This window comes from Bombina bombina, unplaced genomic scaffold (genome assembly GCF_027579735.1).
Source record: "Bombina bombina isolate aBomBom1 unplaced genomic scaffold, aBomBom1.pri scaffold_2310, whole genome shotgun sequence".
Classification (NCBI taxonomy): domain Eukaryota; kingdom Metazoa; phylum Chordata; class Amphibia; order Anura; family Bombinatoridae; genus Bombina; species Bombina bombina.
In genome coordinates this window covers 1-10650 of record NW_026511752.1, presented here as the reverse complement: position 1 = coordinate 10650, position 10650 = coordinate 1, and the positions used below count along the sequence as shown (strand labels likewise).

General features: G+C 42.7%; 1 protein-coding gene across 1 annotated transcript; it reads left to right on the top strand.

Moving 5' to 3' along the window:
* Nucleotides 1-219: 219 nt before the first annotated feature.
* LOC128643930 (interferon-related developmental regulator 2) lies at nucleotides 220-10209 on the top strand (the record flags this gene model as incomplete). The annotated part of the gene is given in 3 exon segments (XM_053696698.1): nucleotides 220-639; nucleotides 9812-9917; nucleotides 10072-10209. Coding segments are annotated over 2 exon segments (240 nt in total), but the record flags the coding sequence as incomplete, so codon positions are not given.
* Between the last annotated feature and the right edge of the window lie 441 nt (nucleotides 10210-10650).

Sequence of the window (10650 nt, the reverse complement as noted above, 5' to 3'; positions counted from 1 at the left end):
ATTTTCAGGATTACCTTAGGTTAGAGCAGGTAAAATAACCATGGTTACTAATCAGCTGATAATTTCACCTGTGCTCCAGTTCAGATATCCTCAAAATCTGGCCTGTTATGGAGGTCTGAGGACAAGTGTGAAAACCAGTGCTGTGTCTGAATTATGAAAGAGAACAATTTTGGATTTTACATCAATTTTAATTTTGTTGTTGTTTTGCTATCTTAGAATATTCTTGTGTCGCCCCCTTACACATACTCGATACATCCATTTTATCAAATCTCTTTCTTTTGGGAGTTACTGTTGCAAATGATCTCCTTTTCAAACAATCTCTGTGTAGTGTGTTGCTGGGGCAGAATTCTTAATCGTACACCTGGTTGGGAGACTGAAAAAAAAAGCACAGTTTTCTATGGTCAAAAGCCTGAATAGCCATTTATAATAATGAAATTACTGATCTAATCTCTGGTCTTTGTTTCCCTAGGACCTAATCTCTACTCTCAGCTGCCTGGAGGGCATATTCACTACTTGCTACTCCATCAGTGCTGCTTCCCCCAACTCTACCCTTCAGGGTCTGCACTGTTGCGCCATCCAGGCATGGGCATTGCTGCTTACGATCTGCCCAGCCTCACAGATCCAGAAGGTCTTAGAGAAGTGAGTATAGTGTGAATGATGAAGAATGGGTAGGAAAGAGTTTTAAAGACCTCCAAGGCAAGTTGGCCTTAGATGTGTGTTGGTGCGTGACAGACTGGCAGTGCTGCTGTAATAATTTATTATCTATATAAGTATAGATGTTTGTCTCATTTAGTTTTCATGTGCGTTTCTTTAATTGACATAAGAAAGTAGTATTGTGGGGGGGTATTTTTTTTTCTCTCCCTTAAAGGGACATTATACACTCAAACAAATAGCCTATATTTAAATAAAGCACCAAAAGAAGATAAAGTTTGTAATTGACATGTATTAGCAATTTTGCTGCTAAATCTCCTAAAAATTATTATAAAGTTTGTAATCCTCTCAGTACATAAGAATATGTAATATCCACTAGCTCCAGAGCAAGGCTTTTCCCTACACTCCCTATCTAGTGTCCTTTACAGCCAGACCCCATGCTGGGGCTGTCTGTGTAATAGATAAGGCATGTCACTTACAAATCCCCTCACCTGCACTCAGCCGTTTCTCCCTGTTACACTGGGCACGGGTCTCACTCCCCCCTCTGTCCTCTCGGTAAGCATTCTGTAGACACAAGCTGAATATTCCACTCACAGCTGAAAATATTCAGAGTGCCGTAGTGAGGACAAAGAGGGAGTCTGATATATGCACAGTTGTGCTCCACTCGTAATCTGGGATTTATATTTCTACCCCGTGGTCTTCAATTGGCAAAACATAAACTGATGTACAGTTTATAAAAGGAAAGTCTCTAGCTAGGCATACAATATCTGCATCACTCTATAAATGTGTTTTTATATTTATATCAGCTGAACACCACCTGTAACAAACTGCACATGAGCTAAATCACAGGGATTTTACCCCAGCATATTCTCCCTTTCATCTGCACCTCGACAACATCCAGAGCTCCGCCCCCTGCTTTACAGATACAATAGGAATATTTATGAGGAGGCAGGAGAGTGGGAGTAACATGGGGATCTAACTGACCCAAATAACTACAGGGGAGTCTGTGTAAACAGCAATGTGAGCAAACTCTTCTGCACAATCCTGAACCAGAGAATATTACAATTTCTAATAGACAGCAGAACCCTGCACATGAGTCAGATAGGTTTCCTCCCTAAACAAAGAACCACAGACCACATCTTCACATTCCAAGCTATCACTAACAAGTATGTGAAAAGCTCACCATCAGGGAAGGTGTTTGCATGTTTTGTGGACTTCAAAAAAGCATTTGACTCAATCTGGCACCCAGGCCTATACATGAAACTGCTGCAAAGTGGAATTGGTGGGAAGACATATGACATAATAAAGACCATGTATTCATCCCTCAAATGTAAAGTAAAAATAAACAAACTGCAAACAAAGAGCTTTGAACAAAAGAGAGGTGTCAGACAAGGATGCAGCCTCAGCCCCACATTATTCAACCTGTACATTAATGATCTGCCCACAGAACTGGAGAAATGCACAGCACCAGGTATATCCCCGAATGGGAAGGAAATCCATTGTCTTATATGCAGATGATCTGCTCATCCTGTCCCCCACAGCAGTGGGTTTGCAAGAAAAACTAGACATACTGCAGACATACTGTAAGTCATGGGCAATGGAAGTGAATATGGAAAAAACGAAAATCATGATTTCTCCAACATAGGTGTGTCCGGTCCACGGCGTCATCCTTACTTGTGGGATATTCTCTTCCCCAACAGGAAATGGCAAAGAGCCCAGCAAAGCTGGTCACATGATCCCTCCTAGGCTCCGCCTTCCCCAGTCATTCTCTTTGCCGTTGTACAGGCAACATCTCCACGGAGATGGCTTAGAGTTTTTTGGTGTTTAACTGTAGTTTTTATTCTTCAATCAAGAGTTTGTTATTTTAAAATAGTGCTGGTATGTACTATTTACTCTGAAACAGAAAAGTGATGAAGATTTCTGTTTGTAAGAGGAAAATGATTTTAGCAACCGTTACTAAAATCGATGGCTGTTTCCACACAGGACTGTTGAGAGGAATTAACTTCAGTTGGGGGAAACAGTGAGCAGACTTTTGCTGCTTGAGGTATGACACATTTCTAACAAGACGATGTAATGCTGGAAGCTGTCATTTTCCCTATGGGATCCGGTAAGCCATTTTTATTACATAAGAATAAAGGGCTTCACAAGGGCTTTTAAGACTGGTAGACATTTTCTGGGCTAAAACGATTGATATATAAGCATTTTTAATACTTCATAGCTTTGAGGAATTATTTTATTCTTGGGAATTATGTAAAATAACCGGCAGGCACTGTATTGGACACCTTATTCTCTAGGGGCTTTCCCTAATCATAGGCAGAGCCTCATTTTCGCGCCTCTATTGCGCACTTGTTTTTGGGAAGCATGACATGCAGATGCATGTGTGAGGAGCTCTGATACATAGAAAAGGCTTTCTGAAGGCATCATTTGGTATCGTATTCCCCTTTGGGCTTGGTTGGGTCTCAGCAAAGCAGATACCAGGGACTGTATAGGGGTTAAATATAAAAACGGCTCCGGTTCCGTTATTTTAAGAGTTAAAGCTTTCAAATTTGGTGTGCAATACTTTTAAGGCTTTAAGACACTGTGGTGAAATTTTGGTGAATTTTGAACAATTCCTTCATACTTTTTCACATTTGCAGTAATAAAGTGTGTTCAGTTTAAAATTTAAAGTGACAGTAACGGTTTTATTTTAAAACTTTTTTTGTACTTTGTTATCAAGTTTATGCCTGTTTAACATGTCTGAACTACCAGATAGACTGTGTTCTGTATGTGGGGAAGCCAAGGTTCCTTCTCATTTAAATAGATGTGATTTATGTGACACAAAATTTAGAGAAAATGATGCCCAAGATGATTCCTCAAGTGAGGGGAGTAAGCATGGTACTGCATCATCCCCTCCTTCGTCTACGCCAGTCTTGCCCACACAGGAGGCCCCTAGTACATCTAGTGCGCCAATACTCCTTACTATGCAACAATTAACGGCTGTAATGGATAATTCTATCAAAAACATTTTAGCCAAAATGCCCATTTATCAGCAAAAGCGCGACTGCTCTGTTTTAGAAAATACGGAAGAGCATGAGGACGCTGATGATATTGGTTCTGAAGTGCCCCTACACCAGTCTGAGGGGGCCAGGGAGGTTTTGTCTGAGGGAGAAATTTCAGATTCAGGGAAAATTTCTCAACAAGCTGAACCTGATGTGATTACATTCAAATTTAAATTGGAACATCTCCGCGCTCTGCTTAAGGAGGTGTTATCTACTCTGGATGATTGTGAGAATTTGGTCATTCCAGAGAAATTATGTAAGATGGACAAGTTCCTAGAGGTCCCGGGGCCCCCCGAAGCTTTTCCTATACCCAAGCGGGTGGCGGATATTGTAAACAAAGAATGGGAAAGGCCCGGCATACCTTTCGTCCCTCCCCCTATATTCAAGAAATTGTTTCCTATGGTCGACCCCAGAAAGGACTTATGGCAGACAGTCCCCAAGGTCGAGGGGGCGGTTTCTACTCTAAACAAACGCACCACTATACCTATAGAAGATAGTTGTGCTTTCAAAGATCCTATGGATAAAAAATTAGAGGGTTTGCTTAAAAAGATGTTTGTTCAGTAAGGTTACCTTCTACAACCAATTTCATGCATTGTTCCTGTCACTACAGCAGCGTGTTTCTGGTTCGATGAACTAGAAAAGGCGCTCAATAAAGATTCTTCTTATGAGGAGATTTTGGACAGAATCCATGCTCTCAAATTGGCTAACTCTTTCACCTTAGACGCCACTTTGCAATTGGCTAGATTAGCGGCGAAAAATTCTGGGTTTGCTATTGTGGCGCGCAGAGCGTTTTGGCTAAAATCTTGGTCAGCGGATGCGTCTTCCAAGAATAAATTGCTTAACATTCCTTTCAAGGGGAAAACGCTGTTTGGCCCTGACTTGAAAGAGATTATTTCTGATATCACTGGGGGTAAGGGCCACGCCCTTCCTCAGGATAGGTCTTTCAAAACCTGCCACTGCTACCAAGACAGCATGAGATGTTGGCCCCCGATCCGGGACCGGATCTGGTGGGGGGCAGACTCTCTCTCTTCGCTCAGGCTTGGGCAAGAGATGTTCTGGATCCTTGGGCGCTGGAAATAGTCTCCCAAGGTTATCTTCTGGAATTCAAGGGGCTTCCCCCAAGGGGGAGGTTCCACAGGTCTCAATTGTCTTCAGACCACATAAAAAAACAGGCATTCTTACATTGTGTAGAAGACCTGTTAAAAATGGGAGTGATTCATCCTGTTCCATTAGGAGAACAAGGGATGGGGTTCTACTCCAATCTGTTCATAGTTCCCAAAAAAGAGGGAACATTCAGACCAATCTTAGATCTCAAGATCATAAACAAGTTTCTCAAGGTTCCATCGTTCAAAATGGAAACCATTCGAACAATTCTTCCTTCCATCCAGGAAGGTCAATTCATGACCACGGTGGATTTAAAGGATGCGTATCTACATATTCCTATCCACAAGGAACATCATCGGTTCCTAAGGTTCGCCTTTCTGGACAAGCATTACCAGTTTGTGGCACTTCCGTTCGGATTAGCCACTGCTCCAAGAATTTTCACAAAGGTACTGGGGTCCCTTCTAGCGGTGCTAAGACCAAGGGGCATTGCAGTAGTACCTTACTTGGACAACATTCTGATTCAAGCGTCGTCCCTTCCACAAGCAAAGGCTCACACGGACATCGTCCTGGCCTTTCTCAGATCTCACGGGTGGAAAGTGAACGTAGAAAAAAGTTCTCTATCTCCGTCAACAAGAGTTCCCTTCTTGGGAACAATAATAGACTCCTTAGAAATGAGGATTTTTCTGACAGAGGCCAGAAAATCAAAACTTCTAAACTCTTGTCAAGTACTTCATTCTGTTCCTCTTCCTTCCATAGCGCAGTGCATGGAAGTAATAGGTTTGATGGTCGCGGCAATGGACATAGTTCCTTTTGCGCGAATTCATCTGAGACCATTACAACTGTGCATGCTCAGTCAGTGGAATGGGGATTATACAGACTTGTCTCCGACGATACAAGTAGATCAGAGGACCAGAGATTCACTCCGTTGGTGGCTGTCCCTGGACAACCTGTCACAGGGGATGAGCTTCCGCAGACCAGAGTGGGTCATTGTCACGACCGACGCCAGTCTGGTGGGCTGGGGCGCGGTCTGGGGACTCCTGAAAGCTCAGGGTCTTTGGTCTCGGGAAGAATCTCTTCTCCCGATAAATATTCTGGAACTAAGAGCGATATTCAATGCTCTCAAGGCTTGGCTCAGCTAGCAAAGGCCAAATTCATACGGTTTCAATCGGACAACATGACGACTGTTGCGTACATCAACCATCAGGGGGGAACAAGGAGTTCCCTGGCGATGGAAGAAGTGACCAAAATCATTCATTGGGCGGAGTCTCACTCCTGCCACTTGTCTGCAATCCACATTCCAGGAGTGGAAAATTGGGAAGCAGATTTTCTGAGTCGTCAGTCATTTCATCCGGGGGAGTGGGAACTCCATCCGGAAATCTTTGCCCAAATTACTCAGTTGTGGGGCAGTCCAGACATGGATCTGATGGCCTCTCGTCAGAACTTCAAGGTTCCTTGCTACGGGTCCAGATCCAGGGATCCCAAGGCGACTCTAGTAGATGCACTAGTAGCACCTTGGACCTTCAAGCTAGCGTATGTATTCCCACCGTTTCCTCTCATCCCCAGGCTGGTAGCCAGGATCTATCAGGAGAGGGCATCGGTGATCTTGATAGCTCCTGCGTGGCCACGCAGGACTTGGTATGCAGACCTGGTGAATATGTCATCGGCTCCACCATGGAAGCTACCTTTGAGACGGGACCTTCTTGTTCAAGGTCCGTTCGAACATCCGAATCTGGTCTCACTCCAACTGACTGCTTGGAGATTGAACGCTTGATTTTATCAAAGCGAGGGTTCTCAGATTCTGTCATTGATACTCTTGTTCAGGCCAGAAAGCCTGTAACTAGAAAAATTTACCATAAAATATGGAAAAAATATATCTGTTGGTGTGAATCTAAAGGATTCCCATGGAACAAGATAAAAATTCCTAAGATTCTATCCTTTCTACAAGAGGGTTTGGAGAAAGGATTATCTGCAAGTTCTTTGAAGGGACAGATTTCTGCTTTATCTGTTTTACTTCACAAAAAGCTGGCGGCTGTGCCAGATGTTCAAGCTTTTGTTCAGGCTCTGGTTAGAATCAAGCCTGTTTACAAACCTTTGACTCCTCCTTGGAGTCTCAATTTAGTTATTTCAGTTCTTCAGGGGGTTCCGTTTGAACCCTTACATTCCGTTGATATTAAGTTATTATCTTGGAAAGTTTTGTTTTTGGTTGCAATTTCTTCTGCTAGAAGAGTTTCAGAGTTATCTGCTCTGCAGTGTTCTCCTCCTTATCTGGTGTTCCATGCAGATAAGGTGGTTTTGCGTACTAAACCTGGTTTTCTTCCGAAAGTTGTTTCTAACAAAAACATTAACCAGGAGATAGTCGTGCCTTCTTTGTGTCCGAATCCAGTTTCAAAGAAGGAACGTTTGTTGCACAATTTGGATGTAGTTCGTGCTCTAAAATTCTATTTAGATGCTACAAAGGATTTTAGACAAACATCTTCCTTGTTTGTTGTTTATTCTGGTAAAAGGAGAGGTCAAAAAGCAACTTCTACCTCTCTCTCTTTTTGGCTTAAAAGCATCATCAGATTGGCTTACGAGACTGCCGGACGGCAGCCTCCTGAAAGAATCACAGCTCATTCCACTAGGGCCGTGGCTTCCACATGGGCCTTCAAGAACGAGGCTTCTGTTGATCAGATATGTAAGGCAGCGACTTGGTCTTCACTGCACACTTTTACTAAATTTTACAAATTTGATACTTTTGCTTCTTCTGAGGCTATTTTTGGGAGAAAGGTTTTGCAAGCCGTGGTGCCTTCCATCTAGGTGACCTGATTTGCTCCCTCCCTTCATCCGTGTCCTAAAGCTTTGGTATTGGTTCCCACAAGTAAGGATGACGCCGTGGACCGGACACACCTATGTTGGAGAAAACAGAATTTATGTTTACCTGATAAATTACTTTCTCCAACGGTGTGTCCGGCCCACGGCCCGCCCTGGTTTTTTTAATCAGGTCTGATAATTTATTTTCTTTAACTACAGTCACCACGGTATCATATGATTTCTCCTATGCAAATATTCCTCCTTTACGTCGGTCGAATGACTGGGGAAGGCGGAGCCTAGGAGGGATCATGTGACCAGCTTTGCTGGGCTCTTTGCCATTTCCTGTTGGGGAAGAGAATATCCCACAAGTAAGGATGACGCCGTGGACCGGACACACCGTTGGAGAAAGTAATTTATCAGGTAAACATAAATTCTGTTTTTCCAGAAAAAGCCCAAAAATCTCCAGCAAAAACTCAAATTCCTATTGTTCTCTAAAGAGGTAGAGCACACATTACATTATACCTATCTTGGGCTTACACTGAGTGCATCAGGAAGCTTTAAACTGGGCATCAAAACACTACAAGAAAAAGCCCTTAGAGCCTTCCATGCAATAAAGAAGCTGCTAGCCAGTCTAAACCCTCCTACAGAACTGTTACTTAAGGTATTTGAAAGCACCATTGTACCAATCCTGCTGTATGGCTGTGAGGTCTGGGGCCCAACACTGACCCAGAACTACCGAGAATGGGACAAAACTCTCACAGAAATTGCACATCTCCAATTCTGTAAATATGCACTGCGGGTACACAGAAGCGCCCCTAACAATGGGTGCAGAGCAGAGCTGGGAAGATTCCCATTGTTGTTACCTATGCAAAAACGGGTGTACAAATTCTGGTGTCACCTCACAAATAGTGACACAAGCACACTTTACCACCAAGCACTCTGTGACCCAGCATCAAAAGCATTTAGAGAATATACATCAGACCTGCAAAACCACATCAGCAAAAGAACAGCCCATGAGAGAGTGTCAGCAAACACCTTACTAACAGCTCTGAAGGAGAGGTACACTGGGCACTGGGAGGAACAGATAGGGCAACAGAACAAGATGGAGTGTTACAGGTCTCTACAGAGAGAGTACAGACTAGCTGAGTATCTCACAAGTGTCACCAACCCAAAGCACAGACAGATATTCACTAAATTCAGAATCTCTGACCACCAGCTGGAAATAGAGACTAGCAGATATCAGGCACAATGGAGACCCAGGGCAGCCAGACAATGTGCACAGTGTGACAGTGGGGACATAGAGACTGAAGCTCACTTTCTCTTGTACTGTACAAGATACAAACCCTTAAGGGATAAATACTTCCCAAAAATAATGAAAAAAATAACAGACTTTCCACAGATGTCTGAACAAGAAAGACTATGCATACTCTTAGGAGAAAACAACAAAGCTACAAGGATAGTAGCAAAATATGTAGCAGACTGTCACATGACCAGAACCCCCAATCAGATTAAATGAACTATCATATTTACCCACTATACTCCTACTTTATAAATTGTTATTGATTTGTTTTATTGTAACATATTACTTTGGCAACACATGTAATAATGTCATGCTAATAAAGTATTCTTGACTTGACTTGAGTGCGGAGCTCTGGATGTTGCCGGGGTGCAGATGAAAGGGAGAATGTGCTGGGGTAAAATCCCTGTGATTTAGCTCATGTGCAGTTTGTTACAGGTAACATTAAATGCTCTGTCTACATCTCTCAGGTGGTGTTCAGCTGATATAAATATAAAAACACATTTATAGAGTGATGCAGGTATTGTATGCCTAGCTAGAGACTTTCCTTTTATAAACCGTACATCAGTTTGTTTTGCTAATTGAAGATCACTAGATAGGGAAAAGCCTTGCTCTGGAGCTAGTGGATATTACGTATTCTTATGTACTGAGGATTACAAACTTTATAATCATTTTTAGGAGATTTAGCAGCAAAATTGCTAATACATGTCAGCTACAAACTTTATCTTTTGGTGCTTTATTTATATAGCCTATATTTTTCTGGGGTGTATAATGTCCCTTTATCAGTTTTAATTAACCCTGCCATTCAAATTTCCATAGTCATATGCCTTGTTTGTTTCTCTCATTTAGTTTACATGTGTTTCTTAGATTGACATAAGTGAGTGATATTGTGGGGTTTTTGTTTTTAATAACCCTTCTGCTATTTCCGTAGTCATATGCCTCGTTTGTCTGGAGTTCTTTCCAGTGAAAGTGTGAGTCTGCGCATTGCTGCTGGAGAGAGTCTCGCCCTTCTGTATGAGCTGGGCCGTGACCTGGAGGTAAATGCATCTACCCTCGTCCTCCCTATTTTATTATCTGTGTCATGCTGATGATTATTTTGTTTTTATAACACACATGTGCACGTATTGTCCCTGTATTGCATATTCTGTGTTGTTTTCTCTGACTCGTGTTCTAAACATTGTCTTCTCAAAGGATGATTTCTTCTATGACGACGCTGATGCTCTGTGTCTGACCCTAAAAGCTTTGGCCACAGACAGCAACAAATACAGAGCCAAGACTGACCGGCGAAAGCAGCGCTCCATTTTCAGAGATGTCCTGCACTATATAGAGGTGAGTGCCACGGTGGGGACCAATGTATACTCATGCTGCCCATTGGGAAGGACACCTTGTATTGAAGTGTGTGAGTTGAATAGTGGGCGGAACATCAAGGCAACATGGGTGGTATTTTTAACAGGCAAGATAAGCTATTTTAAAGGGACAGTATACTGTAAAATTGTTTTCTTTCATGTAATTAGCAAGAGTCCATGAGCTAGTGACGTATGGGATATACATTCCTACCAGGAGGGGCAAAGTTTCCCAAACCTCAAAATGCCTATAAATACACCCCTCACCACACCCACAATTCAGTTTTACAAACTTTGCCTCCCATGGAGGTGGTGAAGTAAGTTTGTGCTAGATTCTTCGTTGATATGCGCTTCGCAGCAGGCTGGAGCCCGGTTTTCCTCTCAGAGTGCAGTGAATGTCAGAGGGATGTGAAGAGAGTATTGCCTA